Raw genomic sequence first — 17,803 nt, 5'->3', positions numbered from 1 at the left:
GAAGTGAAATAGTGGGACAGCCTGTCCAAGTATCACCTAAATTCCTACGATAATACAAATGCAATCCTAAAAACCCCATTTCAACAGGTTTCAATTTGTCTTCTTACTAGTCTCTCCGATGTCGAGACAACCCAGGTTGTTATAGTGCGAATTTACTGAACAGAAGGTCCGTGGTTCGAGCCCGACCTCTGCCTCTCGACTCCCCCTGTATAGGCTTGGGCAACCTGGCAATATTCAAGCCCTCGTGCAACCTTCGGGTGGCATGGCAGTTATGCACCGAAAGGGTGCTACAGCTGAACGATTTTTTTAACCATTGCGCTAAGAGGATGAACTTCTCACGTACCGTGTACGGTTTTTAGTTACCACCAATAAGCGACGCCTCCAAAATAATGACAATAATAGTCGCCCAACTGTAACACCCTTTCGTTGCTTAGCTGCCATGCCATCCGAAGGAAGAGCGAGGGCTGAAATACTGTCAGGTTCCCCATACCTAGGTGAGAGATATCGGATCGGTAGGTTCGCGCTTTATCTCGAGCCCACCCACGTTTCTGCTGATCCGTTACGATTTTCTCCATATGGGAGGAAGGAACTTTGTAATAAGATTGATAAAGTGGATTTCAACAGTAGCTGAGCTATGAAGGCGCATCATAACGACTAAGTCAAGGTGCGATTGATGAGACTCGACAACTGCGCTTGAACTTGGGTCAGATTGATGTTATCATCCTCTATCTGTAACTTATGTCTGGGTAAGTTGACCTCATATAGACCGATGGTCAAAGGTTTCCAACACAACTGCCCACCTCAACAAACACATTGACGGGCAAGGGTTGCAGCTGATTTGCTTCCTGGAATAAGTAGGGCGATCTTTACATAAATTCTGGGGATCAAATCACCAGAAAAGTGCTCTCCTTTCCGTTATACTCATCACTACCAGTCCATCGTATCGAAAAATCTCTGGAACACCGATGTTGAACATAGGCTACCCGATGTCCCTCACGTAAGAGCAATTCACTGCTCCCGCTGCTGTCGGTGAAACTCATATGTTCTGGCCGCGTATTGTTTTTTATGTTGATAGCAAAGGTCATCTTTAACTGTACATACCGTTGCACCTGTACGCCCACCCCACCCCCACCCCACTTTTAGTGTGTTCACTTTCTAGCCCGTCAGTCACACATTGTACGTGCGTCAAGGGCATTCTTGAGCGTGCACTGTGGCCAGATTACGTGTGCACGTGCCGGAATCGCACCAATCACGTCGTTTCAGATCACGGCAGCGCCGGCATGCGCGAACGAGCGTACGTCTATTCGTGCGCCAAACCATGTCACGCGCCCTACAGCTCTTGTGTGCGCCGCTTGTGTAACCGGCCCGTATCTCGTTTCACGTGACAGTTTATCGATTTTCTTTCTCGATATAGTGTTGCGTCAATCGCCCGTTACTATACCGTGTCGTCAATAAAAATGTTTTCCTCACAATTTGAGAAGCGAACACTGACCTTGTGGATAGCATTCACGACAAATACGTATGGGAGTTAGCGAAATACATTCATTTGCAAACAAATTTTGGTTTTGCGAGTGACTCACCTGGAACCCAGCTGAATCTCTCGTTTGTGATGTTTCCAGTCAAGAATTTTCGACAACCATATGAGTAGAGTGCATTACGAATATACACGTGTGGTGGGGATTGATTGCAATAAGCCAGGAGAACGTCTTCTGCCCCTCATGTTGCAAACATCCCTTCATGGGCAGCATTGTTACATTGTTACATTGTTCCGTATAATGTAAAGAGGAGATAGCAGAGATCCAGTGTAAAAAATACCCCATATCTCCGATGAAGACGGTCAAGAACAGGGTATCTGCACTTTTGAACAGCACTGAAATCTGCGAATCGTGTCGCCTAGGAAACCATTCAAGCGAGTTTTATCCAGCGTCTTGGCGAATCTCATCCAATACGTCCGGGGTACAAAAACCAACAACTGTGACCGCACCCTTCGGCTGCGATGTGACAACATTTGCCACAGATTAGTCGTGTATTCCCGACCTCGTGCAAGTTAACTTCAGACAGCCATGTTCACCTTGCACTGCCTTTTCACGGTTCGTCCACTTACGAACCTTTCGCCAACACAGCCTTGTAGTGCAGAGCACCATTTTGTGGTTTTAATTAGGTTTACCTGATGGGCTTTGGGTGTTGCCGTAGTGATGCTGATTCTGTCAGGAGTTATAAAAACAAGGCCTTCAGTTGTGAGATCTCAGCACTTAGTTGCTATGCTGCCCGAGAGAAGCCTGGGGACTAGGGTACTACCACTTTGCTGGTAATGTGAGAAGACCCGGGAATTTTCAGTTGAGATTCCATACTGCCAGGAGGACCGAGAAGCACTGTACAGCTATTTCATCCTTATTGGTAATCATTGCTAATCTCACGTAACTGCAAGGAGTTTCGAACCCGCGATCTACTGGCTGGCTGTTGAGCCAATAAAGCGTCCGGTCACAACGCGCTGCTCAGCAATGGGATTAAGTCACACTTGGACAAGATGTAGTGCTACTCATCCTTCAGTCACGGGATCTACATCACGTAGTCACGTGTTGACTGGCTCCTCGAATGATGACTTCTCAGATGGAAAGTTCACTCTTCGGGTGAACTTTTCTTTTCTCTGAGCTACTTACAATTTTTGGTAGGTTGCTGAAACTGTAGCACAAGTAGTTACAGGAGCGAGTACTGACCACGGACCATCCGATTAGTAGCTCGCCGCCTAGCTTACCTCAATTCGTTATGATCGTTTACCATGTACTCGCTTACTCAGTGGTTTAGTCTTCAAATGTAGCACAGTTAGTTCCGCATCAATACGCTGTCATTGCTGATGTCCTCTTAGGGTCGACTCAATCCCCTGATTTCGTGTCTCGTTTCCAAATATCAATCACTCTAGGAGGTGGTGCATTCTTTCGAAGAGCAGCTGTCATTCTTCTGGGTAGCCCACCCTTTGGTGGCTCCTTGAAACGTATTACAGGAGAATTTTATCCCTACCACGGGACCACTCGAAGGAAGCAACGATGAGTGGTCCTTAGCAGGGGAGAATTCTATTGTAAACTATGTCCCAGAAGAGAGCAATTAAAATGGGTTCTTGTGACAGTCTTTATGAGAGCTTCACTTCCTGGACTTAATTGGAAGGAGGATTGCTTCCTAAGAAGACGTTTGTTTGGAAATCGGGGATAATCCGTCACATGTCAGTTTCAACGTAAGACTAGCGTACCCCACCGAAATCGTCTTATCCTGAGTGGTCTCCCACAGGGTGAGCTTATGGGTTGATCTACTGTAATCCTGTATAACAGTCATGTTCACCTAAATTCGGGAGATAAACACTGTATCTGGTCATCGTGTAGTTGACGTGGGGACAAATTAGCCCTAGAAGTTGCGACTGCCACTGCGTGAACCTTTTATGCTAAAATCACAACCCACCGGAACATTTGTACTGGTGATCGTTGTACCACACAACTCAACTGTAAATAGGAACCAATTCTCGCATCCAGGACATTGTAAAGAGTGGTAGTACAAATTCTGTCGGTGGAATACCAACTCCGACGAAAAAGTCAACACAATCCAGGGGCTTTGTCAACGTATACCAGTACCCACGGTGCCTCGGAGTTAAAGTCTCGTTGTCAATTAAAGTATTTTCAGCCAATTCAGTTTGTTCGTCGGACAATGAGTTGTTGATAACCTTTTTCGTGATCCTCATGGGGGGATGTGGTAAGCCCCAAACCTGTCGAATTTAGATATGAAAGTTCGAGCTGTAAAGACAGGGAACTTTTGCTATCAAATGAAATGTTGATGGCTCAGGTTCTATGGATGGTCATCGTTCTGTTCGTTGAGTTGGGCAGTTTGGTTGCAAACGTTCCACCACCAACTGAGACGACATCAGTGCTCGGTAAACTGGCGATGCATCAGTGTGTGTGCGTGAAGCAGTGCTGTGCTTGTGCCCTTATGTACCTCTTTGGCGCGGAGGAAGGAGGTGGCCTCTGAATGTGATTGATCGTTTAGATAGTCCGTCCCGTTTGTTGTATTGTTGACTAACTTACCTATTGGTCCGCGTCCGGATAGCCTTTGTGTCTGACCTCCTCGACCCACTCCACATGATCTTTGACTTATCGACACGGGTGGTGATGTTCAACGTGACATGTCAGTGGTGGTCAATCATCCAAAAAACGCGACCTCCTTCCCAGCTGGTCAATCACGATCAGAGGCCACTCCTCTGGAGTCAGCGAGACGTAAGTAAATAAGCCCAGCCTGTTCAACGCCTATATGCTGACGCCAACGTAATGCGCACTGATGACGCCACCTCGGCTGGTGTCGAAACGCTCTCAATCAAACTACCCAACCCAACGAGCAGAACAGCGATCAAAAACAGGACATGACCAGTCTTCAAATTCCACTCGTCTTCTATCTCAGCGTGACCCGACTTATACCTAACTTATACCACTTACTGACTACATTTAGGTAACAGTGCTGTAGTTTTCATAAGCGAGTAGTATACAGTCGGAAAGTTAGACGAACAGGTTATTATTTTTTTAACTGCACCCTCCACGAGACGCGCCCCAACCGTTGTTCCGTAATGAGTTCTTTCACTGATTGGCGGACATACATTCTTCGGACGCGTTCTCATGGATGGGGCGATATTTTATCCATGCACGGCGTTGCGGTGGTTCTCTTACCAGTGTTAATCCATTTATCTGTCTGGGATTTTCAGGCATTACGTGCCGTCTAACTTGTCAGACGAAGTTGATCAACAGCGATCACTCTGGGGGCGTTGTTGTGTGGAACTTTTTTCAATGTGTGCAGAAATAGTTTTATAACTTGGTAGGCTCCAAAAAACTAGAACAAAAACGATGAAGTATGGAACCCGTTATCAGTATTTCATACTTACGTGCGTGTGGTATGATTTTAGAGCAGTTTCATCCCTAGATAGGATTAATATTTTCTTCCTAGCGGGCAACTGGATAACTGCTACGATGTCTCGCGCACTCACCGGTACTTATTGTCGAAATCTGTGCACTGTAACCATCGTTCATAGGATCTTCTAATTCCCTACCCGATATTTTATTTCAGTGTCCACCCGAAGCCCAGTAGTGCGACCACCTACAAACACGAAGAACTGCGCAGAATACTCTAAGCGGTCATCACTGCTTATACGCTCTCTACCGACAACCACGTCACACCCTACACAAGTGAATCGGATTAACGATTGTTTGCATTCGATTGTTGCACCTTCCTCGGAGGAGGTGGCAAACTTGGTACGGTCTCAGTCATCGTTTATTGACAGCATGAAGAGACGTCACTCGATGGACTTTTCAAAATCTTCGTCCTACCAACACCAACCATACAACGGGTTTTCGTCTGCCAAACCTAACACTACTGCGGTTTCAAACCAACTCAACGGCCCCACGTCCGTGTTAAGTTCTGTTTTTAGTCCTTCAAACAAACACCCTGTGTTTGGTCGTACACGTTCGGTGATGGCCATTGACCATAACCCTTCAAGTCTGGCGGCCGAACAGGCAAATACTAACACGCAAGTTTCATCAGCTATCTCGGGCAACACAACGTGTACTACTGACCGTCCTGTGGCCAAACAACGGACCGGTTTCGATTCTGTCCCAGATTTGCCTCAGCTGATGCGTCGTTGGGTGAGTTTCCTAGACGATTCTGTTCCAGAGAGTCGCCACTCTATCATTTCATACGGCTTTTTATAAGTTTTGGTTTTTGGATGGGGTCTTTTGTGTATGGATTTGTTGGTCTCTGTCTGATATGTTTTCACCCCGCAGACGACAATGTCACTAGCTGTGGTTGGTGGAAACTGCCAGGTTATCCGCGACCACCACAATGATACCCTGATGTATCATCCCAAATGCGCCCGAAACAGAAACAAAGGATTTACTGAATGACGCCGGTGTCCCAAGGCAACTGATGCTGATGTTCGTTGGTGTGCAACCATGGCTGGGCTGACTGTTGGTTAGCAACAGGCTTCCGCGTGTTCGCCCGCCGATCTTATTCTCTCAGTTCTAGGTCGCCATTCAGGCTTTACATACGCTACCTTCAACTCTAGGAACGGCCCGTGATTGTCTACTTATGTGAAGGTTTTCAGTGGCATATCCGGTCCGGACGCCACTCACTCGTCTTATCAGAAATTAACAAATTCGTCAAGATCCTCATCGAGATCCTATCTCAAGGGTCGTTGTAGTATTGACTGGCGGTAGATGTTTACTCTGCATCCCTTACTAGGATACATCAGTTCGTATTGGGTAAACGCTATTTAATTGTGACTATGGTCTACCTGACTCTCTCGACGTGACTAGAATCCGCACAGGATGTGGTGTGTCGCCGGTTCCGCCGGAGGTCTTGCACTTTTTCACTTCGTGCTAAATTCCCCTATTTTGTGCCGGTTCTCGTGTTCTATGTGAATGCTGTAGGTTCCCACTTTCCCCGCCTCTTCTGCTGTATAAGAGGAAGTCTATTCCTGTACGGCAGTTAAGTTCTCCTACTGAGTCATTGTGCCTTCTTGACCATAATGGTCATGGTGAGTCAGTGGGTTCTTTTTAGATGGCAAATAATTTTCGTAGTAAACGTCGTATTACATGGATGGTAGTGCATAGACAGGTATCGGCCCGGTAGTCCCGGGTCGAAAGGCTCAAGTCTGCGAGGCAACACAGCTTGGCATCCTTGCCTCAAGGAACAACGTTTCCGTATGTCATTAGTAATTCGTCCTATTTGAGCTCTTCAGTTACTTCTCTATTCAGGTCGGGTGAATGTGAGCTGTTCCGGGCGCCTGATGTCGCCTCATTACATCTGCGAAGGCACATCAGAGAGGAGCGAGTGCAACAGACTGGTGACAAAACTGATAAAATGGAAAGTCGCCGAATCGTAACTGGTGCACCGCGTTAAGACCCACATTCAGATGCATAAATAAACCTCAAAATAGCACAGAAACGTGAACTGTGAAACGGTGTCTCCAACTTGCGTTTCCCTAATTAGTGAGGAGGTATCAGTCCACGTTGTTCCCGATCGTGGACACCATTGTTGCGTTTCCGGACTTGAATTTTTCAGTGATGACGACGCTGCTGCCAATGGTGAGTAACAACAGCACGTCACTGCTGTGCGATCATCCAGACGAAGCTCGGTGTATGCTGAATCAGAACAATGAGAAAAAGGTGGAGAGACTTGTGCTAGACTATCTCATGCATTTTGAGGTGTCGGGATCTCTTAGCGCTCAACCGGATGTCCTGGGTGCTAACCCGGGTCGTCAGCCAGGGAGAGCAGCATGTATTCTAGCACAGACTGGGTTGGGAATATGTCACTTTGCGTCCACCTGGTTTCATATTCTCCCGGCTAACTTATTCTCTCTCATTATTATAATCACTCTTTACAGATACTTTAGGTAGAATCAGTTAAAAAAACCCTACCCAGGTTCTAGAAGGCGAATAACCAAAACCGTCCAAATACTTCCCAAGTTATCAGAAACATCAGCATTACGTTGAGCTCGTCTCGGGCTCGTCAGACATCCTTTCGTTCAAAGGTGATGGAGGAGTACTTCTTTATTTTACGCACACCTCGTATTCACCAACTGACAGGCTTGTTTAGGTCTCTTTCATGTTTACCTAACGGTCTGCTTTTTTGGTCCACCATGGTAAGTGAGAACTTTGAACTACATTGATGCTAACACGATCGACCATTTGTCGTGTCAGCGGTTTCAGTACAGTAAACCAATCAATCAGCCAATATAACCATGAAAGTGCCGAACTTGTAGCACAGGCAAAATGTACGTCTTTCCTCTCCGTGAGTGGGTGCAGCCTCACTTCTCTCTGTGCTCCGGCTTTGATGCACGCAACTCAAACAAGTTCACTTGATGGCTTTTCATTGGGCAAAACACCACTGTCGGTGACGTTTTCATCATCATCACCGCCCCACAACGTTCCTATCTCTTCCGTGGCGGAGCACCTTGGCTACTGAACAGTTTCAGTGCATTAGATACGGACACAGTCGTTCACATGTGAACGTTCTTCCGTCCCAAAGAGACTGGTTCGACAGTTCGAGTACCTCCGAGCTGCGCTAGCGGATGTGCATAGAACATTCACAAAACTCCTACCAGGTTAGAAATTTCATAAAGGTCTGATTAACATAGTTCACATGATCCGGGTCGGGGCTTGAATAAACGCGGTAACTCTCTCACTAAAGTTCACTCACTACTCTGGCGCCCTTACGCTAATCGTTGTCTTCCGTTCAAGCTTTGATTGAAGACCCTAATCTCGGCATTCTTGGAGTAATCTAGCTGAAGTACCGTCATAAGATATATCACGTCGGTCGTTGCATGGTGACACTAGCCGTATGCAGCTGGTGCAAAAAGTGAAAACTACCGGCGTCTGTATTCTTCGTTGCTGAATCTTAACTCCTCTCCTGTCCTGCTTACTACTCACTTCTCTGAGTCTCAGTCAGTGCCCAGTTGCACACTCACGCTGCACTCACACGTGATGCTTCGCGCTTTGTTCATTTTTACAGAAGCCTTTAAAGTACAAGCTGTAAAGCAACTCGGCCAGCAAACAGCTTTCACACTGTTGGTGGCCGGTGATCTGTTCGCCGAGCTTGGCAGTTAGCTTGTAAACGTTTCGTGGAAGTGACGTCATCAGTGCACGGTTGGATGAGTAATTGATCCTTTCCTGCCTGAGTTTACTTAGGTTTCAAAGAGTAGCTCATATTTGCTGCTATGATCGGCTACCCAGCCGCGCGCTACTGATGTTACCCCGTTTGTTGATCAAATGTTTGCAAGCTAATTGCCAAGCTCGGCGAACCCATCAACGGTCACCTAATCAACCACAAATGAACGCACCCGACCTACCCGTATTTTGATACGTGTCGCTATTTTGTCGAACCTGTTATGCAGATGCAGTAACCGAGCTTATAGCGCCTTCGATCTCTATAGCGAACTTCAGACCATACTGCAGTCAGTGCAATAGGTTCCGCTGGTGTTGATATTGCTGTCAGCTTAGGGTTCCTTACTCGATTGAATACTCTGCTCTACAACCATTCACTTCCTTAAGAATTGGTTCTGCTCGAAATGCCAACCTTACTTTGTTTATGATTCGTGTGCTTTTATCGATAACTGGCCACCCTTTTGTTCACCATAAGGAATCCATACATTATCTTAGTAGCTGGATATTTCGACGGTCAAGTAGGACAGCACAGTTCATCCGACGCATGTCATGATGCGTTAAGTTCAGTCTCAAAACACCGTTGCACTTATAGGTGCACCTCTACTGTTGAGTTTCCATGGAACCAAGCTGATCAACATCTGCTTGGACAACAGACGGATGGTAGTCATCCTCGTCCCAATGTGAACCTGGATTTGGGGCCTTTTACTACTACAAGTTCGGAGTGTGCCCAAACCATTACATCCTACGATGGTGGTTGTGAGCGACCAGTTTCGTCAAGTTATTGGACCGGATCCGGTCTTTCCATCTTGCCTTTGGTATGATCCTTGGGCGGACATGTTCGGTTGCTTCCATTTTCAGCACATCCTCGCACTCTAGTTGCCTGGTCTCGCATCCTGAGAGTCATCCAGGATGCAGAGGAGCCTTGTAAAACTGGATATTTGCTTTCAAGCCAATCTCCGAATAATGGTACTAAGGGTTTTCGTGTCATCGATGTTTATTCCCTTGTTGTCATTTATTTGACTTTTGGGTAGAATGTGAACGCTGAAATTTTTGAATACGTGCCATTTCGTTATCCTTGTTTCTTAAGGTAAACAGTGCTTCAGTTTTGTAAAAAAAAATTAGAGGCCTTGATTTCGAACCCGAGTTGAGCTGCGTTTTTTTATCTGATTTGGTAGAGACATATAGCCTTAGAGGCGACACCATCTGCATAACGTGGGTCAGATCTCTAGACATCATGTAGCTTTTGGGATCACTGAAATATCCTGTCGACGGCGTGTCAAGGCAGGATCGCAGTACTTCGCGTCATACACTCGAACTTTGATGGAGAGAAAGATGACTATCAATTTAACAGGTTTATGAAGGTCCCTTGGGTCGAAGTTGATGTAGTCTGATGTGGTGCAGATGTCTTCAAAGTGCGCATCAGTATATTACCTCTGGAATTCGAGGCATTGCGGGAATCAGGTTGACACAGGCTCATCCTAGACAAAGACCTCTTCGACTAAGTCGAGTGCATGCGTACATGAAAGTGAACATCCGACTGAACTGAAGTACGGTGGCTATCTCGGCCGGATCGTCGGTAAAGCGGACGTTCTGGTAGTTATCACTCCGTACTGTGGCATGATACACGTGTCCCTTACAATCCATTAATATACCTTTTTGACGCCACAAGTGACGCGAATTGGTCAACGTTCCTAGGTCAGGTTCCTGGGGTTCGTGCACTTATTCAGACACTCCCGTTAGGGGTAACACAAACACCGAGTATGTAAAAGTGTACACATACTGCACTTTCTCCTCAGTTAGAGAAACATGGTATTTTTTGTCTTATGCGTGGCGACGACGTACGCCGTGTATTTTCAAAACACGGTGGCGAAGCAGTAGTTAGCAGCCGCACCAACCCATTTTCGGATCATTCTGAGCATGTACATATTAGCAATCGAATGAAGGTCTTGCGCTGTGCTTCAGCTTTCTTAAGTTTTAAACCCTGTAGAAGTCAATCTGTTGGCCATTCAAAAAGCGCCTTTTCATCGTCTTGCATCGAATGTGAGTTCCTCTCCTGAGAATAATGCGGTGGTCGGTTCTTCAGTTTGTAACACGTGTTCTTTTTCCTAAACTCAAGAACGTCTTAACTCCATCAATCGTTCGATACTGTAGCGGTGTCTGACAATCTTGGCTGCTTCAAATCCACCGTAGTTTAGCACCCATGAATGCGTATCGATCTACAGAGAAGTCTGCCGATGGCGGCAGCCAAGGTTGTTTCTATCATCCTCTTTGTTCAACACCATTGTTTCAATCGAATCTTCCCTATCTGCTTATGGCATTTCAGGAGTCAAGATGTCCACGACCATCAAGCATACTGCCGGTACTGTCTTCCCCCAGGAATACAAGCCGTTTCAAAATAACCAAACTAATTCCGCAGCACGATTCGCCATCCACGTCACAACAACGGAATGTGTACCGCGTTTTCTTTTGTACCGCCATTGAAGTGGCGGTATCCATTGAGCTCGAAATAGCTCAGTGGTTTAGGCGACTGATCGGAACGTTCGTGGTTTGAACTCCACCTCTGTATCTCGACTGCTCCTGTCTAGGCTTGGGCAACCCGGCAGTGTCTCAGCCCTCGTGCTCCCTTCGGGTAGCGTCGCAGCTAGATATATTAAGCTGAACGCTTAATAGTATTGTTCAGTAGGTTGCGCCATACGCTTCGCATGCCAAAGAATCGTCTAACTTACTTCTTCTCGAAAGTCTTGGAATCGGTAACTAGGTGTGAAAGTCCTGACTTATAATTGAGCTCGGTCGTTATGACCGGTTTACTTCTTCAGGACGAAGTGCATCAGAGGCGCTTCTACGTTGACACTATCTTCCTTAGTGGGTAGTTGTCCGAATTCTCATTCTGCGAGAATGTCTGAGCAACCCCAGAACAATAGATGCTTTCGACCACTGTCTCCGATGTTTGACTGTTCCCTCATCAGTCCGTCTTAGCTAATCGAAACCACCCTTCAATGTACGGTTTATAGCTGAACAGCTGAATGGACCCACTGTTGAGTTTTTCATAGCGAAGGTTACCATTCTCGTTGGTGATCACGACTGACAAACTGAGATATCAGGAGACCACTTTAGTATTTCAGCTTCAACTACCTGGGCTCCATTCGTACTGCTTTAGCATTTTCCATCGATTGCTCCGCGAAAAAACAAGCCGTACGGGAGATGTTGACAACTTTCTCTTTCTGAGAAAATAGAGAAGGCTTGCTTGTAAGATCTCATTAGTTCACTCGTATTACTCCAGTAGGACGTATACAACGCTACAAGAATTTCACGTGTACGTTGGATCAGATACCGATCAGCCTCATACCTTTGTCTTGTTTCTTATGACCAGAGACGATAGTGAGAGGGTTGTCCTTGGTCCTCCTACAGTCGAGATTGAATTGGCCTAGTTGGTCACTTGATGTGCAGTTCAATAGTAATCCTCCCTCAGAAGAAAATGCTTTCAGTCAACGCCTTGACGCCTCCTCCCTTACGGAAGGGATGGCTGTTTTACTGACATTTTGTCATCATCAACAGTCACGATGACTTATTTTTCTAGATGTCTTAGTCTACACCAACTCAAACAAGGCCAGTTCAGTTCATATGTAGTAACGCACTTGCAGCAGGTACTCCAGTAAAATCAGTTCTTCTCTGTCCTAATTGTCTGTCATGCACGTGTCGTATCGAAGCGCGTGTCCTTGATTCTATCGATCTATAGACGAACAAGCAAGTGATCGATCGGTTACCTTGCTTGCGTTCTATTTTTGTTCCACATTTTATGTGCGATATGTCCGTATGCATGCATACGTGCATGAGCGAGTGTCCGTTAGCCGGCAACGGACGTAGTCAACTGGCTGACTGCCTGGTCTTTGTTGTACCTCAGGTGATACAGTGACGGTGATCAGGAGACATTGGAAGAATAACACGAGGGTTGATCCACGCTTCGCCAGTCGACCTGGCTACCACACTTTGTTACTGACATGTCTGTGGACATTTTTTTAAACTGAAGTTCAACAACACGAATTCCTAAAATACACGAGCGTCGTTACGACCCGCGACTTTTCATTAAAAGGCTATAAAATGTCGGAAATCCACGCCTCAAGACGATAATCGACTTTGAGCATGTTGCTTTTACACTACTGGAGTATCATTGGTATTTACCTGTATTCCCCACGGTAATTAATACCATCCAGAATTGTGAGAATATTGGTTTGGGTGTTGACCCGCCTGTCAGGCGGGTATGAGCGGATTCGAAAATTGCAGGCGAGACTTCGTCCAGTGAGCGAAGTCAACCTATGCTGGAAAATCGAGGTGCACTGTATAGCCGTACCATCCTTATTGGGAGTTTCGGACCAGCGGCCTCCTGGCCAGTCGTTGGAGACCAAAACCGTTCGGCCACGACCCACTGGTCAGCAGTATGTGTCCCTTAATCACGTGGTCACGTGTTGATTGCATTCTCGAATGATGACTTCTCAGATGAAATTTTCATTCGTCTTGTGAGTTATTCAATAACACCGACGCCTTTTTTCGAGATAAAAACTCCCGGCATCTTTCATAATGCGTCGGTAAACATTTTTGAAATAACCGTGCAGCAATCCTACAGTGCCCCAACAGGTTTCTAAAGGTAGTAGGCCGGTATTGCATTCTTGATGACTTCTCAGATGAAATTTTCATTCGTCTTGTGAGTTATTCAATAACACCGACGCCTTTTTTCGAGATAAAAACTCCCGGCATCTTTCATAATGCGTCGGTAAACATTTTTGAAATAACCGTGCAGCAATCCTACAGTGCCCCAACAGGTTTCTAAAGGTAGTAGGCCGGTGTCAACTGAGGGTGGTGTCCTGAGAGTTGTGCAACTCAGATTTGAACACCCTTGGGTCACCTTAACTTGACCTGAATCGGCTTGAGTCTTCTCTCAAAAATTCACACACACGAATTAGTTGTAGTACATCTTTGTTTTGGAATACATACATTTCAAGAATGAGAACGTTACTGATGTACTTTTACAATTAGATGTGTAACTCCCCAAAATGTGCTGTGTTTTTCCGTCCAACTGCGTAAAAAGTATCTGGCCGAGGTTATCTGAGGTCTTCAGACGCACACTTTTGATGTTGCTATCTTCAAAGGCCCCTAACCTGTTTTTGGCACGCAATAATCCAATTGACTAACTTTGGCAGCTTTTTTAATATAGCTCGGAATTAGGGCACTTCCCCATAACCGAAGCGTCCGTTGCCCATATCTACCATCCTTTCTTTCAGTTCGCCTTCAGTAGGTGAGCGGATAATATCCTAACCGTCACGCTGCTTTCTGGTTGCATGGCAGACGTTCATTAATATGGTGTTATAATTGGACAAGCGGTTTTTGGTGGATAATTGAGCAGCACGGTTTACAGTACGAAACAGTGGCTTCGTTCAGTTGTAGCACTCTTTCAGTGCCTAGGTGCCATGCCACCTGAAGGAAGCACGAAGGCTGGGATACTGCCAAACTGCCCAAGTCTAGACAGTAGCAGCCGAGATGCAGAGTTTGGGTTCAAACCACGGACTTTCTGATCAGTAAGTTCGCGTCTTACCCACTGGGCTACCTGTCTAGCTTGGATGGATTCAGTCAGTGAGTGGAAAGATACACACTTTCACTTCCTTTTCCCAAGACAAGCGGAATGTGGTCTACACGCTGTGGTTCCACAAGTTCCCAACACTGAGAATGATTAGAACAATGGGTTTTTGACAGCATTCCAGTGTCCACCATTTTAGTGTTCATTGTAATTGCCACTGAGGATGATAATAATCAGTTTAATCGGTTTAGTCAGTTTAATCGCTCTTCACATTGGCAGTAGCTACCGTTGGAACTGTTGTCACGTGCCAGATTCGTCGCTTTAGATAACTTTTGGTTAGTTTCACCAGTTCCAGAACTGTTATTTCACTCTGAACAGACGGGCTGTGTTGGTTTCGGGTCGCGTGGTGCTTTCTTTGGAAATTCGTTCGTATTTTCTATTTAACACGAGTTTACCAAATTGTGCGTGGGAAAAATCGCCGTCCCCTCAATTTCGGCATCATACCTTACTTATCGGAAAGTTAGGGGATGCCCTTGCTGAGTGCAGACCTCGTTTTTATTCTGGCGGTGGCGCCACCTATTGTGCATTTTTCCAGCTTAATTTTGTATTCATCACAGTTTATCCTGTTGTTTGTTCACTTCCTTTTGAATAGCATTGCTCTTCTCTCCCTGTCCCGTTCCAGCTGGAAATGGCTGAGAATACAACACCCTCTGATGCAACCAGTTCCTGTGTAAAATCCAGTGAGGATCCTGTGAACTCGCCACTTTTGTGTGCTCCGTTGACTAACCATAACACTAAGTTTGAACCAACCCTCGTGCTTTCTTCGAACCCCGAATCCGAGCGCCAGGGTTTATCGTCGACCGACACACCTCATAATGCACAAATTATAATGATGCTGTCACCGGCCGATGTGACCCCCACACTGGACTCGTCTAAACTAACCGCTGCAGATGATGTCATCAGTTTGGCCGATCAGCGGATATCTAAACTTGACTCGGTCGTCCGTCTTGGTTCGATGAAATCCAGTTTTCCCCTGTTTCTCGTTTCCGCCTCTTCCTCGGCTGGAGCTGCCGCTCTTGCTGCAGCCACTGCCCGTGCGACCGGTGCTCCCCCTTCAAGTTTGGTCCCCGTCCCAGTACAGATCTCCTACGTACCTACTTCGAGTATTGCTGCCAAAACAGATTCTTCTCAACAAACGGTCAGTCTGTTGAGTTCCATCACCGCATCTTCCAAGTGTGACGATCGTTCACCTTTGGAACCACCGGAACAGCGTCATTTGATCTCTTTGAGTACCTCTGTGACTAACGGCAAGCGTGGCAATGACCCTCAACCGCCGCAATGCAAGACTCCCCTGTTATATGACGCCTCTTGTCTAATCGGATCGTTGGATAACAAACTGCTTGACTCGTCCAATATCGAACTGGTTGTGGGGTCAAAAAATACCGGTGGAATCGCGTTGTCCTATCCCCCAACCGCTGTCGCACACCCTAGTGCTTAAGAGAAGTGGATTTTCCAAACTTACTCACCTGCTACTCATAATGGAGCTTGGTGGTATCTGTTGTTGTTTTCGAATAATATGCCCCGAAATCCCGACAGGCGTACACATCCATATGGATTCGCACGCGTCTGGAAGAATAACCAGTTCATCTTTGTCATTCTGGTTATGGGTCGACAGCGCTCAGTTGTACTAGTAATATTACTCCTCTTTCGTTGTTTCAGTGATCCGTCCCCACCCAGGAAGACTCTTCGTGCACCTTCCCTTACCAACCTCTTCTGGCACGCCGGCATATCGTAGCTTCTGGGTAGTCATTTCCAGCTTACTAGGCTCTATTCCACTCTCAGCCCATCATGTTTCCACTCTCCCTGTTGTCCTATCATGTTTTTTTAAAGAAACGTTTTCTTGATGCAATTGTGATGTAGCCCGTTCCTCTGATTTTCACATTCGAATCTTTGATCGCTTTCCGGAATCCTTATTCGCCAACCTGAAATGCGTAGGTCGCCAACCCGTCACCAGCTAATTCGGATTCCACTGGTGAACCGCGTCTTTTTGCATTTTGCTAGACATAAAAATGGTCTCGTTAAACCGGTGTTGTTTCCGCCGCCGTCGTCTTTGAATTGTTTTCTCTCTCTCTTTCTCCTACTCTTAGTGTCTTAGTTTTCGCTTTCAGTGAGACGGGCCCTAGCGATCCCCCCTGCCCCTTTGCGCTCACTGGACAGTCAATCGATCATCCATCTGAAAGTTGTCCAATCCCCGTGTTGCTTTGCGTGTATGTATGTGAGAGTATACATGTGTTTTCACCGCCGCCGCAGCTGCTGTTGTTTTTTCCCCGAGCACACCACATTTTTAGGTCTATTTTGACTTTCGCGCATGGAATTCCCCCATATTAGGCTCCATTTGTTTGGTTGAGTTAACTACTAATATTAATCATAATATGCTGCTGATGCACTTGTCGTTCCCCCATTTTACATTTCTTTTCTGTTTGTTTGTTTGTTTTTTCTCTCGTGTTGTTTGTTTGTGCCCTCTGCCATTTTCATCTCTTTTTCAAGCTTACTATTAGAACCATTGTTCTTTTTTCGGTGTGTTGGCAAGAAAGGTACCATGGGCTGTTGACTTACTAATTTCCAAACTCGATTCCCTTTTTCCCCCTTTCTACGTTTAAAACCCCTCCCGCAAGTCGCCAATACCCGAGACTGTCATCTTTTGTCGTTGTCGTCTATATTTCTAAAAATTATACTTACATTCTCTGGAGCGAATAGTCCGTTCTCGATTTAATGTTTGGAAGCTTGGAGGGGTCGTTTCTGGTCTCCCAGATAACAGTCACGAAGCTTCAACGACAGTTATTCCAGTCTGAGCCGAGACAACTCACTGGTTGAAGCACGAACTTACTGACCAGAAGATCCCTGGTTCGAACCCAACCTCTGCATCTTGACAGCTCCTGTCGCTAGGCTTGGGCAACCTGGGGATATCTCAGCCCTCGGGTGGCATGGCACGGAATAGTTACAGCTAAACGGTTATTGTTATTGCCAAGGACAATGGAATGTTCAGCGTGGTCTACCGGTTTCTGCCTAACCGTCTAAAGATCATCCGCCAAAGTGCACTGAGAACAACAGAAGCGATCACATAGAATCGGGTCTGCGACCACTAGCGTCAGAACGGCGTGGGCTTCACCTGAACCAAGCAGTGTACCCCTCTCGGAAAGCAACTCGAAGACTCACAGGAGCGCCAGTTATTCCCGGGTTTAAACCAAAAGAATGTCGCTTCCTATGCCAGCCTTGTAAGCTATGTATGAATGCACTGTTGACGAGATTTCATGAAAAATCCTACTCAATCCTTATCTTCAGAATCCAGCTGAGGCTGTCCAACCGAATCATGGTGAAGCTCCTTGTTGGTAACAGATTTTGGCGGTTGATGCGATATTCGAGACATTGCGGTTTATTTCCCTGACAGAACACACTAGTCATATGATTTCTGAAAACTCTTCGAAACCTGAGGTGACTTCCTTGCAGCACATTGTTTTGGCAAGTATTCTAAACGGAGTTTTCGGCT

General features: G+C 46.2%; 1 protein-coding gene across 1 annotated transcript in view; it reads left to right on the top strand.

The window, feature by feature from the left end:
• Window positions 1-17,011, top strand: part of T265_10443 (hypothetical protein) — a gene marked incomplete at both ends in the record, with an annotated part of 36,550 nt that extends 19,539 nt beyond the window's left edge. The window contains 2 exons of the mRNA XM_009176817.1: window positions 5,095-5,669; window positions 14,939-17,011. Of these exons, the coding sequence (XP_009175081.1) occupies window positions 5,095-5,669; window positions 14,939-15,754 (1,391 nt within the window). The remainder of the gene's footprint in view (window positions 1-5,094; window positions 5,670-14,938) is intronic.
• Window positions 17,012-17,803: the final 792 nt, after the last annotated feature.

This window comes from Opisthorchis viverrini (genome assembly GCF_000715545.1).
Source record: "Opisthorchis viverrini unplaced genomic scaffold opera_v5_364, whole genome shotgun sequence".
NCBI lineage: Eukaryota > Metazoa > Platyhelminthes > Trematoda > Opisthorchiida > Opisthorchiidae > Opisthorchis > Opisthorchis viverrini.
Note: the sequence above shows the minus strand (reverse complement) of the source record. Positions and strands in the feature narration are given on the sequence as shown.